This window comes from Xyrauchen texanus, chromosome 17, assembly GCF_025860055.1.
Source record: "Xyrauchen texanus isolate HMW12.3.18 chromosome 17, RBS_HiC_50CHRs, whole genome shotgun sequence".
Taxonomy (NCBI): Eukaryota; Metazoa; Chordata; class Actinopteri; order Cypriniformes; family Catostomidae; genus Xyrauchen; species Xyrauchen texanus.
Window position 1 is genome coordinate 11,522,248 of NC_068292.1, and position 20,721 is coordinate 11,542,968.

General features: G+C 37.6%; 1 protein-coding gene across 1 annotated transcript; it reads right to left on the reverse strand.

Moving 5' to 3' along the window:
• Positions 1-1,039: 1,039 nt before the first annotated feature.
• Positions 1,040-20,645, reverse strand: LOC127657617 (uncharacterized). The gene is made up of 10 exons (XM_052146493.1): positions 20,588-20,645; positions 18,197-18,241; positions 17,993-18,022; positions 16,739-16,783; positions 16,535-16,555; positions 16,233-16,377; positions 15,892-15,958; positions 15,178-15,293; positions 1,553-1,653; positions 1,040-1,192 (listed from the first exon to the last, which is right to left on the reverse strand). Exons 1-10 carry the CDS (start codon positions 20,588-20,590, stop codon positions 1,040-1,042), a joined length of 726 nt encoding a protein of 241 aa, XP_052002453.1. The 5' UTR covers positions 20,591-20,645.
• Positions 20,646-20,721: the final 76 nt, after the last annotated feature.

The following is a 20,721-nucleotide window of genomic DNA, read 5'->3' on the forward strand; positions in this document are numbered from 1 at the left end:
TGGCATTAAGCTTCAATTTTTCTCTGCAACTACAACACTATGAGAACAAGCAAGATGATTGACAGGCAGAAATCGTCAGAGACCGCAGCCCGCAGGCACATTTTTATTTGCTGTTTACAGAGCCTAAAGATGTCACAGAGATTGGTGAGACATCTAACAATACTTAATGCTTTAATATCTTTCAGGGAGTAGTAAATAATTTTGAACACCTTTCCATGAAAGAAAAAAAAAAAGAAAAAACACTAACAGCACCTTTAATGCAGTAACAATGTAAATGATTCAGTTACTTTAATGATACAAAATAATCCAAACATTGGATATTTGCAAATATTGTTTTGTTCATTCAGGAAGTCTGGTTAAATAAGTAATTGATGCCAATAAAGCAAACCTGAGGCACAGATACAAGGTTATAGCAGAGGGAAATTAGACACAATCATTATTAAAAAAGATCTACACAGAGCTCTTTATTATAGAGGGTGGGAGAGAAGAGGTCAACAAAAAACATGAGGTGATACAGATTTCAGAAATCAAAATCACACAGGAAAGACCAATAGACTGCAATTACACATTGTGAACATACCTATAGCACAGAAAACAAATCAGAACTGTCCTGACAAAAGGGGTAGCAGGGATATGCAAGACTGTGTCGGTGCAGAAGTCATTTTAGACTGGGTGGACATCATGGTCATTGTCACGAAGTCTTTTCGGGATCTCAATTTGAAAAAATAACTACAGTATTTTTCACTTAATTCAGGACTATACTCCAGGGGTGAAAGAAGCAAACAACGATTAAATTAAAATGCTCTTTACATTTGATGGTCAGGATGAGTGTCAATATAATTTGAATTTTGAAAACAATGACCACTATTATGATCTAAAAGAACAAAACCCAGTGGATGTGCTCCTTACAAATCTCATAACAAAGCTCCTTGTGCACCTCCGGGAAGAATGAGAGGTCTGAAGCTTGTGGCCGCTTGGCAAACATGGCCACCAGCTACGCGTTGGCCTCAGACAGGGCGACCACACCAGAAGGTGGGATCTAAGTCGAGTCCTTTGCTTCCAACTGGATCAGCCTGCTCTCTGATGCTGCGATCGAGAGCTCACCCTGTTCCTGAGCCCTGAATGCGACATTAAACTCACCTCGTAGAAGGGTGAGCTGCTTGGGCGGGGAGCAGCTGGAGTGCTTTTCCCTCTGAAGAAGGAAAGCCGTGACCGCAATGTTGCCATGGTCATGTTCTCGCAGTGAGAACATGATCCATCCACAAATGCGGTCTCAGCGTGGGTGCGGCCCATGCAGGTGAGACAGCGATCGTGGCCATCAGAGGCGGAGAGGTAGCGACCGCAACCAGGAACTAAACTGTTTAGGCTTCTCTGCACTTTTCTCAAAGATCAAAGGTGTTTGGGGCTCCCAAGAGCGACCTCTAGTGTCACTACTTTGACACAACTTCAAGTGAGTGACAGATAGGGAGCAGGAAATTGGATGGGAAAAAAAGGGTGACAAAACGCAGATGCAAACCGCTAGGACAACAATACATTCACACACTGACCTTACATTCCACGCCACTGCTGCAACACCTATTGATTGGTTTTCCATATATTTCTCTGGATCCACCAGACTATTGAGGTGCAAATAGCTGCCCTGTGTGGCAGATCCTATTTACACAGGGATGAACATAATTGACATAATTAAGCAAATTTTAGGCGTATTTATGAAGAGGGAAACACCACCATTACAAAAATAACGCAATTCCAATGTGCACCAAAGCATTCCATATCAATCAGACCACTTGCATTAAAATTAACACCCGAGGATCACTGCAGTGTGCATTTTCCATTTCCCTTTTCGATTTGTAACTAGTAGCACCAAATAAACATTCAATATAAAAGGGAAATTTTAAATGTTAAAATAAAAATGTAGCTTTATAAATTCTGAATATACTGTATGTACTGATTACCATTGCTACCTGTCTGCCAAACATGTTGAGTGGTCCAAACATCATCTGCAGCCTGAAACTGAACTTTTGGTCAGATTTTAGGACTGAATGAACTTAGTTGCATATGAAAGCTATAGGATGCTCAGTTGCCCCCTATAAAGTGAATCACTTAGCCTCCAGTGTGCTGTCTGCACTGGTCTCATCATCCTAACTCCATATTAATCCTCTGAAATCTATAGGATTTCTCAGGAAAAATCGCACAAAAGTACCAAGTTCCCGCTGTTTTGTTATTGATAAAGTGAAAATGCGTAAACAATTTTTTGCAAAATTTGTCGTGTTCTGCTTGTTTCTTTTCAAATGGCCTTTTATCTATAAAAATGACATGCTTAAAAAACACTTTGTCGCATAAGTTTTGCTTTATCGAAAAGACCAATCTATAATAGTGCTAGTAATGCTTCACATACAATAAATTGGCTTTCGATTATGTATACTGTTGTCATGAATAACACAGGCTAATGATTAGAGTAAATTCTGTCATGTGACACAAATTTTTGCAATAATGCCAATTGTCTTGTCAAAACGTGTTTCCAAACCAGTTTATGAGCTAGAGTTAAACGAAAAAAATATTATGTTGACACTTTTTTAGCACAAATTTGTTTTTGACACAAATTTTTGTTATAATTTCCATTAGCTATATCGGTAAACATTTTGTCGCAAAAAACCCTTGGATGGAAACATGGTGTACATTGTGTTTAGCAGCATGTTGATTCACAATAAATCACTCAAATTGTAAAAATGGTATATCGTATGAAACTACAGACTCTAATCTTTTTGACTTCAATGTAAAAACTTAATAAGGTTTCATACCTAAGTAGTTTTGTTGGCCTTCTTCATATAGACAAACTCATATAGTCTCCATATTGGAGACCCTAAGTTTAGCTCTGGAAAGGGTGACATCTGGAAACTCCATAGTTATGTTGGCTAAGACAGAGAGACCTGGAGTGATTGGGAGGACCAGCTTATTCAAGTTGTGTTTTGTAATTGGACTTTTGTTACAACATATACAGTATATTTTTCAGTCATGACAACTCTCTCCAAGATTTAGCAGGTTTATGTGAATATGACATTGATAGGATATTGGTTTTGGTGGACTAGATTTGCTATGTTGCTGCTGCAGCAGTGCTAGTAGAGACTTGCTACTGCTACAAAATATGCAGACATACTGAGTAAATTTGATCTAGACATGTGGTGCTGGTGTGGAGATGGGTTTCAGAGAAAAAACTCAGTGTTCTGAGGTAAAACTGGCTTATCAGCTAAACTGAGCAATTTAAATGTTAACAAAGATGTAAGTTACTTGACTACCCAATTACATATCAAAGGACCAATCAGTTCACACCATGCAAGCCGATTAGCTTAAATGTCACCTGAGAAAGCCAACTGGCTAACATATAACAAGTTCAAAGAACCTATTAGCTTGTGCCACATAGAGTTACTTGGCTGAACTTTGGTCATTTCAGTCAAGACAAGGCTCTCAAATATTTAGCATGCTAATGTGGGTATATCATATTGATAGGATATTGGTCTTGTTGGACTAGATCTTCAGAGCTGCTGTTGCAGAGCAAATACAGAGACTTGCTACTACTAGAAAATACACTGACATACAGAGTTAGCATTACGGCTGTAAGAATCTATAGTTATGGATTGATGCATTGATATGCATTGTTATTGCAAATTACCAATGATGCAATGTCATCAAAGCAATGAATATACATCAGTATATTTATGTTTTTAATATGCACTTTTATTTTAATATTCTATTGCCAGCCACATCCGTTTGCATTTCCATCAGGAGATGCAGTAACTTTTTATGTTCATCTCGCTTTGTAACCATGAAATATGCTTCACATGTGGGACATGTGTTCGGAGTGATTGAAGCCTGAAGGTGCACTTTGTTGTAATGTGCGGTCCCATCAAAAGGACTGGGAGTAGTACGTGTCCAATGGGGGTGGACAGTTATTCCATCAAGGTGTGCTACCCGGCGGCTTTTGCTTTTGTGCCTATCTGTGAGCCCCCACTCCAGTCCAGCCAGGCCCCTCCTCAAGCCTGGGCCCGGGAAAAAGGTTGAGTTGTCCCCCCTGAATGGTTTAAATGGCTAGTGACCTAACTCATAATGTTTTCCTAGACCAGGGAAGCCCAGAGCTAATTTAACTAGTAATTTAGTAAATTAGTTGATTTAATATAATGACCTAAGATGGCGATGTTTGCCAGCCAGATTTGGCTAAGGCTAACCTTGTTAAAGATGCGCTATCAAGTGTCATGGCCAAAAACAGACCTTACCATGCAAACTGATAGAAGAAAAGCCCCAGCTACAATCTGAGCAGAGAGCATTTTCAGAGATAAAACTCTTGCAGCATGCTGCAGTGAAACCGTCTTTTCTGCAACACTGAGTAATTTAAATGTTAGACAAGGAGAGAGATGCAAACTGATTGGCTACCCAATTACATGTCAAAGGACCAATCAGCTTACACCATGCAAGACAATTTGCCTAACACTGGAGCCTCAGCTTTCTGTTCTTGGCTGGCAGAAAAGGAACCCGACATGGTCTTCTGCTGTTGTTGAACATTCACTTCAAGATTCACTGTGTCGTGCATTCTGAGATGCTATTCTGCACACAACAATTGTACAGAGGGGTTATCTGAGTTACTGCAACAATTCTGTCAGCTCAAACTACAAATTCTTTTCTTTTTGGCACCATTCTGACAAAACTCTGTTCAACCAGGGTTGTCCCTTGTCACCTATCCTGTTTGAGATATTCATGTATAGGATTTCAGAGCACAGACAAGGGACAGAGTGTATCTTGTTTGGGAGCCTCTGTATTGCAAATTCTCTGTATTGTTGTCCTGCTGGCATCATCATGCTGTGACATGCAGCGAGTGATGGGGCAGGCAATTGATGGTCATGAGCTTGGTCATGAGCTTTCGATAGTATCAAAAAGAATATGATTATGGATTCAAATGAATGAAATTAGCTTTCTTCGCCAGGTGGCAGGGCTGAGACTAGGGGATAGGGTGTGAAGCTCAGACATAAAGGAGAGGCAAGGAGTAGAGTTGCATTTTAGTTGATTTAGGCATTTGGTCAGGATGCCTACTGGACACCATCCTGTGGAGGTGTTTCATGCATGGGGGAACTATATCTCTCGGATGGCCAGGGAATAGCTCATGACGAGCTTAAGGATGTGACTAGGGAAAAGGACAGGTAGATGGATGGAACAAAGGACAAATGCATATTTTCCATTCCTAATATTTTCCTATATCGCCAAATCATTCTTAAACAGTAGGTAGGTTAGCTGTGATTAGTAGTGGGTCACTCTTTTTTTGTGTTATCGGGGAAAGTATCAGCAAGCCTAAAAATGCCACAGACTTTGGCTAATAGAAGCACATCTTTAATGCTAAAACAAAATGACGTATTATGCTTTCATAAACGTATTTTTTTTTGCTGTTGTGCTTGGATGCTCAGATTTCTTCCGTTAGAGTCTCACACCAGTCAGAACACTGTGCGACTTCAAGCTAAAAAATTATACTTGACCAATCCATTTAATCTTTCCATGTGCTTTATTCTACTTAAAAGAATCAATATAGTAGTAGTAACCTTTATTTAACCAGGTAAATATATTACTGTGTACTATAATTAAATCTGTAAATTTATGAAATAAACTTAAACTAACTATTTGCTTCTTTGAGCATATGTGATATAGGCAGTTTCATAGGGCAACATTGTTTTCTGGGGCAGCTAGGGCTGGGTGATATGATGATATATATTGTGGTGATGATATAAATTGTCATTCGATAGAGATTGGCACAAATGTTGATGGGCGGGTCTATGAGAAACACTGACATGCCAAACCTAGGAACTCGATGATAGTTGGATACCGAGCCGCCTCCCTGCCATGTGCTGAATGGTTGAAAACCTTTCACAAATCATTGGAGAAGGCTTGAAACGAGGCACATCATGGCAGTTTGTTCTCCCAAGCAGCTTTTACATACAAGCATAATAACAAACGGCACTCTAACCACCACATTAGGGATTGAAGTAGCCTGAAGGGTAAATATCAGCGAGCACTGCAACAGGAATCTGCAGCTTAAGGAGCAGGTGGGTTGAGGCAGGGCTCTTTGATGGGCACCGATGAAGAAGTAGAACTGGACGAAGAAAGGGCAGTTATTTGGATGCTGATGATAGATGTAGCTTCTATACCTGGGTGAAAGAGTGAGTCAGAAATGGATATATATAAACCAGCATCAGGCTCCAGAGAAGAAAAATGGAGATTGGCACTCAAACACAACACAAAGGAAGTGTGGACATTCGCTCAATAGAAAAACTGAATTCATTTCTAAATCCGTAGAATATATGTAGAGACGGGAAAGAAGAAGATGTGTCCAGAGATAAAACAGTGAGGAACTGAAACAAAGAGAGGGAATAAATGCACACGAGACAATGAGACACAGATGAGTAACTCAATTAGCATGAGCCACTGTACTGAATGTCTCAGCTACACCTGTGCACAGACATGTGACACTTGCCAAAACAAGATGTGAACTGTTATGGTGAACTGTTAAACATACATGCACACACAAGATGGAAAAACGGCACCAGACACAGAAAGGAAAGGCAGATCAGCCTAGAACCCAGAATCTTTATTTTGTTTCCACATTCAATTTGAGTTTCTAGCCTTTCATCATTCAACCATCAAGTAACATATTGCTTCCTCATCATGCATGGGTAATTTAATTTTTTTTTAATCTAACATAATTCGAACAGAACAGAACATACATTATATTGCCAGGGATGAGAGGATTACTTTTGAAATGTATTCCACTACAGATTACAGAATACATGCTGTAAAATGTAATTTGTAACGTATTCCGTTAGATTACTCAAGGTCAGTAACATATTCTAAATACTTTGAAATACTTCTTCAGCACTGGTAGATTTTTTCACTTTTTTTGACTATAAAAACTCTGCCAGTACAGTAAGACAAAATGCACATGTTAAAAATACATTCTCTGAAAAACCTAAATATCTTATGCAGTGTTGTAAAGATAAATCTAATCGATATTTTTACAGGAAAACAATAAAAAAAAACTATTATCAAGAATATGATTTTATGCTCTAATATCAAAGGTCTTACTAGAAAAATAGAAATTATTATCATGCCTGGTAACATGTGCATGTATAATGCTAGAAAAAGCATTTTAGCTTAGCATAAAATGCCAAGGTTTATTTCTATTTCTTCTGCTCCAAACTTACTTCTCTGTCTGCTCGTATGAATGTAACACTTCATATGAAATATTTTCACCGCTGTTCAAATGCACTTTGGATCGCATCATTTATATGTATAAATGTTTTCCATCTGAAAGGACTAAATATTAAATTAAACAAATGACAATAAAATGCAAAGTAATCTCTTCAGTAATCAAAATACTTTTTGAATGTAACTGTATTCTAAATATCAATGATTTAAAATGTAACTGTAGAGGGATGCAGCTACTTATATTTTTTATTTTAAATACATATTCCCGATGCATGTATTTCCTTACTCCCCAACCCTATATATTGTACAGTAGGAATACCTTTACATAATTTGGCCATAAGGAGATCCAAACTTTAAAGTCTGTAATGCACTTTCCTTTTTATTTACAGTGCAATGCTATAATTATGTAAGGCCTTCGATGTCTTCTCATTACTGTGTTTAGGTCAATGCACTGTAGATTGTCTGTCTTAAAAAAACTTTTTTTTTTTTTTTTAAATACAAACAATACATTATAGTATATGTTGTGAAAAAATAGAAGCCTAAACAAATTTAAAAACGTTACCTACAACTGCCACAGTTGTAAAAGATTATTCAAAGATCTTCCCCTGAGTGATCTACAAACTGTCCGGCATTTTTTTCTGCGCTGGAGCAGATATCTCAGCTTCGTAAGTGTTATGTTGTTGGCTGTAAAAGTAAACATATGAGTCTTCATGTACTCCCAGCATCAGAGCCACTGAAGATGCAGTGGACAAGTTTTGTTTTTGAAGGAAATGTGCCCCAAAACATACAAAAATTTGTGTATGTTACAATGTGCAAATCATTTTACATTGGACTGTGATTTGTGAATGAGTGTCAATATAAAGCAGGATTTTCAAAAAACTTTGATTCTCAAGCATGGATCAGTACCAACTGTTCATGTTCCAGCTAAAGCTAAAGTTACCATTGTCTCTAATTGTATTCACAGAGACCAGAGCTATGTCGTTATTTTTAGCTTACTGTCTTAATTCATAACTGCACCTTTATTATGCACAATACAGTAAGGTGATTGTCTTTTTGAAAACAATGTATGTTTTCTGTGAACATAAGACTAGCTGTAGTTGTACTAAAAGTGGAATGTTTACTTGCACATCTGCACAACATATCAGTACCACGAGGGATGTTTGTTGCCAGACTGACTCACCACAGCTGTGTAGTGTCAATTAACCTTTCAGAAATGTCCTGGTTCATTCTCACAGTTGTGACTTCTGCCGGAGTCTCTCCTTCATCAGTGTCCGACTCTGGTTCATACATATATGGCTAAAATCCGGCATTTCCGCTGTCAGTCATATTAGTTCTGATTTGTTGTTGCTGTAATATCTGAAGTACAAGCTGTAAAGACACAGCCCATTTCCTGAAAGGGGGCGGGGAGCAGTAGCTCATTTGCATTTAAAGAGACACACACAAAATCGGCGTGTTTTTGATTCCACTCAAAAAGAGACATTTATAACATGATATAATAAATGATCTGTGGGGTATTTTAAGCTGAAACTTCACAGACACATTCTGGGGACACCTGAGACATATATTACATCTTGTAAAAAGGGCCATAATAGGTCTCCTTTAATATAAAACAATAACACATTTATGCATTTTATATCAAAATACCACAGTTACTTTTACTGCTGTAAATGTATTATACATTTTTGTTAGGGTACTGTGTAATTTGAAAAACGTAGCTTCTCTTTTCCTCCTCAGTGCTTTCAGAGCTGCCTCAAGAGGTTTGATTTCCTCCACAGTGCTTAAAACTATTAAAATACTAAAATCTCAGTAGAATGGGTAACATACATTTTGTCATCCGTGCTGTGATGTAGAGGAAAGTCCCATTTCCAGTTTGTAAGTATTCCGCTCTTGCTATCTTATCCTACGTCTGTGATGTGCTGTGATGCTCGCACCACATCACGCACAAACCAGGCTTTTAACGTGCAGCGCAAATGGGCCTTTCAGACGAGAAGTTTATTTAGCTTGTATAAAGAGTCAGACGCAAGATGAATATAACTGAATCTACTCAAAACCTGGGCAGTTCATCTGAAATACGTATTTTGGTTTTCGTTTTTGTTGCAAACACATCTCAGTTACTGTCATAACCTCCGTTCGATGACGACACCGCCGATGAATCGGAGAGCATAACAGCGGCGTCTGATGCTGATGACTCGCCAGGGCCGCCACCTTCGGGTCTGCTTGCCCAGTCTGTGCCTGACGCACAGAGGTCCGCTATGCTTTCCCAGGTACCGCAAGGCTGGACCGGAAAACCCCGTCCACCCCCTCACGGCTACTTGATTGGTTCTACGGCATGTGTGCCGCTCACAGCAGTGCCCCCTCAGTTCCTTTCTTCCCGGACGTGCATTACGAGTTGAGTAAGCCGCCGGCTTCCTCACTCCTCCACTCTCACTACCCTCGACAGTGGAGCTGTCCCAGACCGCTTCTGCCCTGCATGCCATGGCCCCTCCTGCAACCAACACCAGGCCAAGGCACTTCAAAACTTGCACTTGGGTAGTCCTGTTCTTGATGTGCTGCAGGAACTGCACTCAATGACCGATCGCGCCCCCCCGGGCCACGAAGGTCAGAAGCCCCGGCACTCGAACGGGCGATGGCCACCCTTGTGGTCCAGAAACGTGATCTATGTACTGGACCTGGTCGAAATATGGGAGGTAGACAAAGCACGCTTTCTCGAACGCCCCTGTCTCCAACTCCGTCAACAACTCCGCCCAGCAGTCCTCAGCGGTGTAAAAACAGACGGAGGCCATCTCACACATCCTGCCCCGCTGAGGGCGTCCCCCTGTGGCTAGAAAACGTGCTCCGCCTCAACCCGGGCCCAGCTCTCAGCCCCAGCGTCAAGCACCCCGCAGGAAGTGCACCCGGAAGGCTCCCAGGCGTTCTTGAGACGCTCGCTCCGTAAGCAGACCACTCCGTCCCCTGGTGGAAGGCCAGGAGGAGAATCTTTATATGAAGTTATTTAATTTGTCACCACATTCTCAATAAAAGAGCGATTTCCTTTGTCTCTGGGTCACCTGGCCTGCAAACGCCGTTCTCACGGCACTCTGAAAATCTATAGCAAATAAAATTCAGCTTCTGTATAACATTTCTCCTGTGTCATAAACAACAGTGTGGTGAAAAGGATGCTGACAGCAATTAAAGAAGTAGAGGACTGGGCAAATAATTGGAGTTCCCAATCCTGTAAAATTAGCCTAAAACGCCTAATCAAGGCATACCCAAAGTAAATTTAAAGCTGTTCTTGAACCTTTTTGAGTTCATGCATGGTTTTGGTCACATTTGAAAGGGGACACTCTGAAGTTTTTTCCCCAGTAGTCACAATTACTGTAAGTGCTATTGATTTTGAGTAATAGAAGTTTGAACACAATGAAATAGAAGTTTGTTTTTCTGCCTGAAATTTGCGTTACCTAGTCCAAGTTCAAATTTTATAACAATACCATAAAAAATGAATATTTTACACATGTTTTTCTAAGGGTACACCCAGGCGTTTTACAAAAGTGCTTTGGTAACCTAGGACAAAAAGGCTCCTACTTTTGAACGCTTCAACGTACAGTCATAATTTTGGGCTCTAATGAAAGATGACACTTAGAGCTATCATATTCCATATCCAGATCCACTATTAGTTTTGCTGACACAGAGTAACTGATGCATAAACACATTAGAGTGCCTTTTCCCTTCTTGAAACTAAATGTTGTGCATATAAAAGAGTCAAATCTAGTGCTATGGTGGACAATTTGTTTATATAAAAAATACACAACAAACTATTTACATGAATTTTTACACAAAGTATTTACAAACCATTATAAAATTGTACATGTTTCTAGCAACATGCCAGTCATTGTAGCAGTCACATTTGGGTACAAAGCACAAAGGCACATCACAGGAAGAGTACTTCACTGGTGTCTTTGCATGACACTGCCTGCACTTCAGACAACCAGCGGTGCAAGATTTGGTGATGTGCAACAGCCTGTGATGTGCTCTTCGTGGAGCAGGAGATACGGGTCTGGCTGTGGAGTGAGACCCCAACTCTGCCAGCTCCTCAGCAAGGGTCTCTCTGAAAGCCCTCCTCTCTTGATGAGGTGCTGTCCTGCTGCTCCACTTTATGTGGCCACTTGCTGAGTGGGGGAGAATAAATAAATGTAATTTACAAAGCTAGACACAACTTTTCCATCTTTTCTGTATTCTATATATATATATATATATATATATATATATATATATATATATATATTTTTTTTTTCTTTTTTTTCGAGTGTGTAAATATGTATTATTGTATGTAAATACTGTATATTTTGCCAATGTACTATGGAACAAATAGATGGGCCTACACCTCCCCCCATGAATTCAGCATTGTAACAAATAGATGGGCCTACACCTCCCCCCATGAATTCAGCATTGTAACAAATAGATGGGCCTACACCTCCCCCCATGAATTCAGCATTGTAACAAATAGATGGGCCTACACCTCCCCCCATGAATTCAGCATTGTAACAAATAGACTCTCAAACACAACATATATTCTTATTTTCAACTTATATTTATTGATTGATTTATATATATATATTTCGCGTCCATTTATATATATATATATATAAATATATATTTACAGTAAATATACAAACCATCTATATAGCATGTCAATAGATCTGAAACAAACAATGAACTAAAACCTCACACACGCACAAACGGTTCAAACACTCACTGAGGAAACACACAACAAAGGGTAATTACAAAATGTGTATTCATTATTCAAACTAAAGCTTATTTATGCGGAATACACAGTAATATATGTTATAAAACACAAGAAAACACTTACTTGTCCAGAGCAATGTCTCATCTCTCCATAAACATTTCCTCTGCCTCCGAATCATCCGTATTGTTTTCAGAAATTTCATCTCCAAACTCAGAATTTTCACAATGAATGCCTTCTTATATCACATCCTGGGGTGAAAATCCTGTTTTTCGCGTCCGTTTCACCATATTTAAATCGCCAAATGTGTAAACAGTTCCAAAACAACACTCCAATGGTTTTACACACGGATGCACAAAACACTGGGTAATGGCAAGGCAATTTTGCGCACACTCATTACAGAACCATGCTCTAATCGTCCCACTAAAGCCGCATATCACTGTTTTCAGAATTTCATTGGCTATACGATGCGTCAGTCATTTCCACTCTTCGATGTAATTGGTTTGATCAGTAAACAAAGGAAAGTGGGTATGCCCTTACATTCGACACAGACTGTGGTTGGGTATTGAAGGCTTTGGACAGGACATGGAAGCTCCTATTGGGTCAAATGAGGTGTCAATCAAAAGGTCAGAGTGCGTGCTTCCATTTTGATACCGGATATAGGAAATGTTTACATCTGAACTGAAGTTATTACCGATAATATGTGAAAGTTTAGGTACAGCTGCCAGGTGCTTTGAAATGATGCAACAAGAGTCTGTGGATATTTATTGATGTAATAATGTGATTTGGACTAAACATTTTAATTGATTTGATCATTTGGACATTTGACAATGAAACAACACCGTTTTTGTCGTGAAGTTATGGATCAGTGGACTACTATGATGCTTCATAGGTGAGTTGCCTAAATTTTGTTATTGGTTGTTTATATGTTGGTGGTCTGACAAAGATATAGATTGTACCTGCTGTTGTGATTGTATCTTAAAATGGTTTATATCAATAGAAAATCAAGAAATGTAGCTTTTCAAAGATATGTGGCATGTGTACCAATGTAACACACAGCAGTTTTGTTTATCGCATACTTTTATTTTGTACATTTAAGGGCCCGTCCGCGGACTGTGAAGTCTATCATGTTAAGCTGTTAGTGGAAAAGACCAAAAAAGAAGAAAACTCACTCTGTTAAATTGAAGCTGTATGATCAAGAGTTAGAGCAAACATCAGTAATCAGATTTCTAGGGATTTAGATGGATTGTAAATTAACATTTGCCACACACATCCAAAGAATTATAGCAAAAGCAAGAAAGGTATAAATGTGTTAAAGGAGACCTATTATGCCCCTTTTTACAAGATGTAATATACAGACTTTGGATAAAAGCGTCTGCCAAATGCATAAATGTAAATGTAAATGGGGGGGTTCACTGTCCTTTTCTGCATATCGCGGCGCCGTTTTGTGGTTCATTCTGCATAATGCGGCGGCTCATTTTAGCTTATCGCGGCCCAATCAGAGACAATGGTAACTGACAGTAAAAGTTTTCGGGTTAAAAATAAAAAATAACGACATTGCTCTGGTCTCCGTGAATACAATCAGAGATGATGGTATCTTTAGCTGCATTAGCTGTGGAAGCAGCTAACAAGCACATTCGGTAAGGCGATTTGCAAACATTCACAAAATATAAAGTGTGTTACTTACATCTTCAGGATATAAAGCTGGAACATGAATAGTTGGAAGGCTACTGATCCATGCTTGAGAATAAAACATTTTGAAAATCCTGCTTTATATTGACACTCATTCACAAAGCAGTCCGGTGTAAATGATTTCCACAAACATACATACACTAATTATTTTATGTTTTGGGGCACATTTCCTTCAAAAACAAAACTTGTCCACTGTGTCTTCAGTGGCTCTGATACTGGGAGTACATGAAGACTCTTATATTCACTTTTACAGCCAACAACAGAACACTTATGATGCTTACGAAGCTGAGACATTATTCTTCTCACTGTATTTGCTCCAGCTCATAAAAAAATGGCGGACTGTGTGTAGATCACTCAGGGGAGGATAATAGGGTGGAGTCAGTCACCAGTCATGGACCAGGCCTGCTCTAATGTGACGTCACATTAGAGCAGAAACGAATTCATTCATTTTGACACTCTTTTTGATTAATAGAAATATAAGAAAGAGGAGTGAGTGGACTTTTAACATTGTAGGGTTGTTGTGTACACACACTGCCGACTCACATTTATGTACAAACACCATGTAAATGTGAATTTTGCATGGGGATCAAAGGAAATTAGGAAGTTGATCAGATTGCTAAACAAGCTGTAACACCTAATGATATAGACTTTAGTGTCTCATTGAGTAAAGTGGAAGTAAAATAAATAAACAAAACGGTTGTAATAAGGATGTGGCAAGGTCAATGGGATTGAGAGATAAAGGAGCATCATTTATATAATATCCAAAGAGCTGTTGGAGATGAGAGGAAAAGTTATGGAAACAGAAGAGAAGATACCATAATATCTTGACTCATAATTGGGCATTCCTCATTAATTAAATCACTTTTCAGTATTGGCAAAAATGAATCCGGAAAGATTGCGTCTTCCTGAACAGTTGAACTTGTCCTAATAAAATCCCAGCTAGCCAAATTACATGACCATTACGTAACGGCAAAGTAATCACATTACGAATCTTTCGTCGTGGCAACGTAAATGGTTACGTCGTGACAACCGGAAAAGTGAAATTCCTGGATTCGTCGCCACAACGTAACTTTGTGACGATGCCTGTTTGTTGTCGCAACGTTGTGGCAACATCGTGAATCAATAGTTGTGTGTTGGTAACCAGTTGGTAATTTTAATCTTAATTAATATTCTATGGGCGGACTTGCAGTACCAATCTAATTTCTGTCCTCATTTGCCCAAAACTATTGTAGAGGCTTTTTCAAAATATACAAAAAATGGCCAAAAAATATATTTGCTTAAATATTTGTCAAAATACATTTACATAAATACATTTTATACAAATAAATATTTTGGGCATTTTTGAAAATATATTTTAAATATATTTTTAAAAGCATTTAAAAATATATTTTGCCCTACACATATATTACACACACGTAACATTTGAAGAAAATCTTTATATGATGTCTAAAACGTGAACATGTATGTAACACATTTGAATAAAATTCAAGCAACAAACATACTTTAAATTTCTAAAAATGTACTTTTTTTTTTTTCAAGCCATCTCAGTTCCCCCATCTTAGAATTCACTGCAAACCCCAAAGCTCCTCTGGACACCCCAAAGCTCCTCTGGACACATTGGGAAACTTCTTCACTGCCACTGTAAGAGACAAAAATCACAGCAATATTTTAACGGGATGGTTCACTCAAAAATGAAAATTCTGTCATTAATTACTCGTCCTCGTGTTGTTCCAAACCCATAAAACTTTCATTCATCTTCTAAACACAAATTAAGATATTTTAATGAAATTTGAGAGATTTCTGTCCCTCCATTGACAGTCCACGCCAAATTAACTACCAATTTAACACTTCAAAAAGTAAATTTTTCAATCTTTATTTGTGTTTTTGAAGATGAACTAAAGTCTTACAGGTTTGGAACAACATGAGGGTGAGTAAATTATGAAATTGTTTTAATTTTTGGGCTGAACTAATCCTTTAACTTAATTTTTCTTGTAAAATTTCCTTTCACCAACTCTGTATCCAAAATCAAATACTTCTCTACTATACAGTATTCGAAAAACAGTATGCCAACATGGTAGTATGTCCGAATTCATAGTATTTAAATAAATAAAAAATAAAAAATAAATTGTTTTATTCATATAGAACATACTTTTTTAATGGTTGTGAAGTAAATTCAAATACAAATGTACCTACTCTAACAGTATGTGATTTTGGACGCACAGCAACTCTTGACTTACCATATATTGCTGTCCTTGTCAAGGGCATTCCTTCTCTCTGCACCACAGTCAGTTTTACTCGTTTCTCCTACAAAAGACAATACACGACACATGAACATTTGAATAGGGTACAGAGGGCATGCACCATTGTCTTCAAACTAGTTTTAAATGTCCAAATATTTTTGTTCACCTTAACAGTGGAACTGAAGAAAAATAACTATAGGTATGCTGGATTTGAAAGATATTTTCATGGGTATGTTTTGGACAGTAAAAAAATAATGAAGGAAAGGTAGAATTAGCCTTTTTTTAAACTACTCAAGATTAATATCTAAGAATATGACCTGGCCTTCGAAACTGTTTACCTTTCAAATTGCTGTGGATCAGAATCTCCAGTGGGAAGGAGACCATTAAAAGAACATGTACCATTGAAGTGGCTGTTTGGGTCTGCAGGGCAGAAGTCCATTGATGCTTTAGAATTTTTATACCTGTGCCATGTGCTAACTCAACCTGTGGTTGTGATCACATAAAAAGAGATTTACAATATACATTTTTTTCAAATAAATTATTTAAAACTAATTTAAGTTTTTATTCAGCCATTTCACCCATCCCAGAAATGCATAACAAATCTGTATACAGACCTAAATCCTCAGCAAAAAGTACTTACATAATTAGCATCACTGCAACACTAATAAAGGTAAAAATGACAAAAAAAATAAAATGTTTTTACAGACAGACTGTTGCTGGTAAATTATAATGGAAAGGAAGAGCTTACCTACAAACATTTACACACTTTATTAAGAATTAACAAAGCAATGACACTAATGTAACTGCACCAGGTATTTTTGCAAGGTGAAAACAAAATACTTACTTTGGCAGAACCAGACAGAGAAGCCTTGGATGGAGTCTTTGGCACCTGTGAAGCAGAATATTGATAGATTAAAAACAATACACATAACACTGAGCATCATAAAATCTTTGTAGAAGTATCAGAATATCAGAACTTTGCCCAACTATCTAAACATTACTGCTTGTAAGTCATGTGACTTATATTTTGATGGATGTATGCCGTGAATACACCCATAAAATGCAAGTGAATAGGAGTTTCATGTTCTGAAAAAGACAGAAAAAGCTTAATTGTAACCATAAGACACCAGTACTTTAATAAACGTGTTCTGAAGCAAATGTCTTCATGATTTTGGGTGAGAACAGACCAAAACATTCCTCTACTATAAATCTTGACATCAGCAATCAACCTCATGATCATGATTAATTAAATAACTTCCTGGTTCTACCTAGTGCTCTGTGCATGTGTTAAGCACTAGGAATGTATGTCTACAGTGCTTCCGGAAAGTATTCACAGTGCTTCACTTTTTCCACATTTTATGTTATGTTACAACCTTATTACAAAATGGATTCAATTCATTATTTTCCTCAAAATTCTGCAAATAATACCCCATAATGACAACATGAAAGAAGGTTGTTTGAAATCTTTGCAAATTTACTAAAAATAAAAAACGAAAAAAAATCACATGCACATAAGTATTCACAACCTTTGCCATGACACTCAAAATTGAGCTCAGGTGCATCCTGTTTCCACTGTACAGAGACATCCTTGATGAAAACCTGCTCTGGACCTCAGACTGGAGCTACGGGACAACTCTGTGAATGTCCTTGAGTGGCCCAGCCAGAGCCCAGACTTGAACCTGATTGAACATCTCTGGAGAGATCTGAAAATGGCTGTGCACCGACGCTCCCCATCCAACCTGATGGAGCTTGAGAAGTCCTGCAAAGAAGAATGGGAGAAACTGCCCAAAAATAGGTGTGCCAAGCTTGTAGCATCATACTCAAAAAGACTTGAGCCTGTAATTGGTGCCAAAGGTGCTTCAACAAAGTATTGAGCAAAGGCTGTGAATACTTATGTACATGTGATTTTGTCATTTCGTCATAGTCATACAAACTTGAAACAACACAAGGGTGAGTAAATGATGAGAATATCTATTTTAGGTGAACTATTCTTTATCTACCACAGTCATGTTCAAATCACTATGATGCTATGAATAATGTTCCTAACTTGTACAAGTATATTTATAATAAATACAATAGTTAAAAATGCATAACTTACATCAAAGAAATCTGCATTTGATTCCAAAGGCTAAAATTAATACAGTAAGTGGATATATGTTAGCAATAGTACTGGACAATTGTTGTTACAAAATAAGTTTATCTAATGATCTCAAGAAAACAGTCATTATTTGAATAGTTATGCTTTGTATGTGACATAATAGCATGTGGCACAGACATTACATAAAAAGCAGCTAATACTTACTTTAGGAGCATGTGAGATAGGAACATGAGATGGAATCTTTGACATCTGTAAGAGAGAAATTAATATATTAGAAAGAAGTCACATCAGTTTCTGTACATCAGAAAAACATTTACAAAGCAGACTATTCCTTGTTAAGATGCAGTGTACAAGAACAATCAGGGACGTCACAAGCATGGTGCGGGGCCCAGTGCAAGTTGGTAACCCCCCCCTCCATCCGTTCGTGATTGTGGTCCTGGGTACAATGCACAAGTTTTTTTTGTTTTTTAAAATAACATCTATATCATATGTTCATAGATATGAACAACATGTAAAATGTACATCATGAACATCTGCAACAGATTCCACAAGCTATTGTAAACTGCACAAAAAACAACAACAACAACAATAATAATAATAATGATAATGATAATGACAAACAAATGAATGATTTAGATTTAAATCTTATTTCAGGGACATCTGCATTTGAAATCATGGGCTGAAATAAATAGGCAGAAATATTACTACTGAGCAACCAAAAAACTCTAAAGATCTTGAGTTTAAAAAGGCAAGGAAATGTGGAACATTGTCATTAGTAACTGTGCTTTATATTATGTAAAACAATTCTAACCTCCCTAAATGCTCTGTAGCCAGAAGGAGAGATGGGATTTCTGTGAAAGTAAAATTAAATGTGAATATATTTTGAAAAAAATTTAATTAAATAAAAAAACAAACAAAACAAAAAACAGTTGAAAGACCAAACTGTGGTTAGTGTAAGCACACATACATACACGTCTGTATAGTCAGGTCCATAAATATTGGGAAATCGACACAATGGCTCTATACACCACCACAATGGATTTGAAATGAAATGAACAAGATGTGCTTCAACTGCAGACTCCCAGCTTTAATTTGAGGGTATTTACATCCAAATCAGGTGAAAGGTGTAGGAATTACAACACTTTGTATATGTGCCTCCCACTTTTTAACATCTCTTAGATGTCTCTAACATCACAAGACAATGCGCATGCGCAGACTGTGCTGCGTGCGCGCATTAATGTACGGATCCTGCAATAAATAAAGTGTATCCCTTAATGAATTAATATCAAAAATTGAAGTGTGCATAGCAATATTGTGCATTTGTTCCTTTTCAAAATGTCATATCATACAGTACACTTACTGCCTTGTTATCATTAAATGTCCTACTGTTTCCCTGACAGTTAATGTCAAAGACAACTTTGTTCCCTCACACAAAGTTAATGTGTGGGGGAATGCAAAAAAATGTCAGTGGGCACTCTTACGTGTGAAGATCATATACATTGCCTAAATTTAGGTCAGACTAGGGGGTTAAGTTGGCCATTTTTTTTTTTTTTACAAGTTACTACAAAGCATTACACAACTGTAGCAAATTAATATATGGATCATATCAAGTGATAAATATATTGCAACCTTTAAGAAGCCTGTTTGATACAGAAATTGTGTATCCTGGTCTAAATAAAGTGCCTTCATAAAGTTTATATATATCTGTGTGTGTGTGTTGTCTTTATCCAGAGGACAATGTCAGGCTCCCAAATTGTGGTTTGTATTCTGTTGCAGAGAATTAAAAAATGTAATGTCCAAATAATTAATAATCTGAGACAGTAAAGCACACGGATACAAAACATGAAATACATTAATATTAACATTTTATTTCATATGACCCCTTCTTGTAAAATGTAACTGTCTTCCAGATGTACAACACTTGGTGTTATGCAACTGCTACAGCAACAAAAACAAACAAACAAATGCAATTTGTCTTGAGTTATTACGTGAAAGGTGGTAAAACTACGGGCCTGGGACATTGCAGTCTCATTGCCAGTAAGTCAGACAATTGCACACAAAATTACGAATATATTACGTAACTGGAACGTTCTTGGTTACCTTGCAACAAGAGCCAGTAATGACAACGTTGTGAATTGGTCATTTAATGGTAATGAAATTACGGGCCTGCGACGTTGTAGTTACGTTGCCAATAAGTAATGAAATTACCAAAATATTACGAATATTTTACGTAACCGGAACGTTCTTGGTTATCTTACAACATCAATAGCACGTAATTGCGACTTTGTGAATTGGTCATTTAATGGTAATGAATTTACGGGCCTGCGACGTTGTAGGCCTAGCTACGTTACCAGTTAGTAAGTCATGAAATTACCAAAAATACGGAATAATTTGTGTGTTAGCTGGGATGTAAGTCATATAAGAATGAAAGAAAACAACTTATGCAATGAAATCCATATTACTCAGCTTTCACTGAAAAGCCTATTAAGGATGGAAGAGTATAGACATTTTACTAATATATTTGAAGGACAAAAAATTGAAAAACTTTATTTAAGAACAGGTTTTTATTATTATTATAATTATTTACTTATTTACCATAGCGTCAATGCTCCACTCTCCATACCAATAGGTTGCACCAATTCTGGTTTGCCAACCGCCATAAAACAGTTAAGAAGAAGAAAGTTTTGTGCGGATGTAATTACAAGGTCTCTCATTGGTAGCTTTTAAAT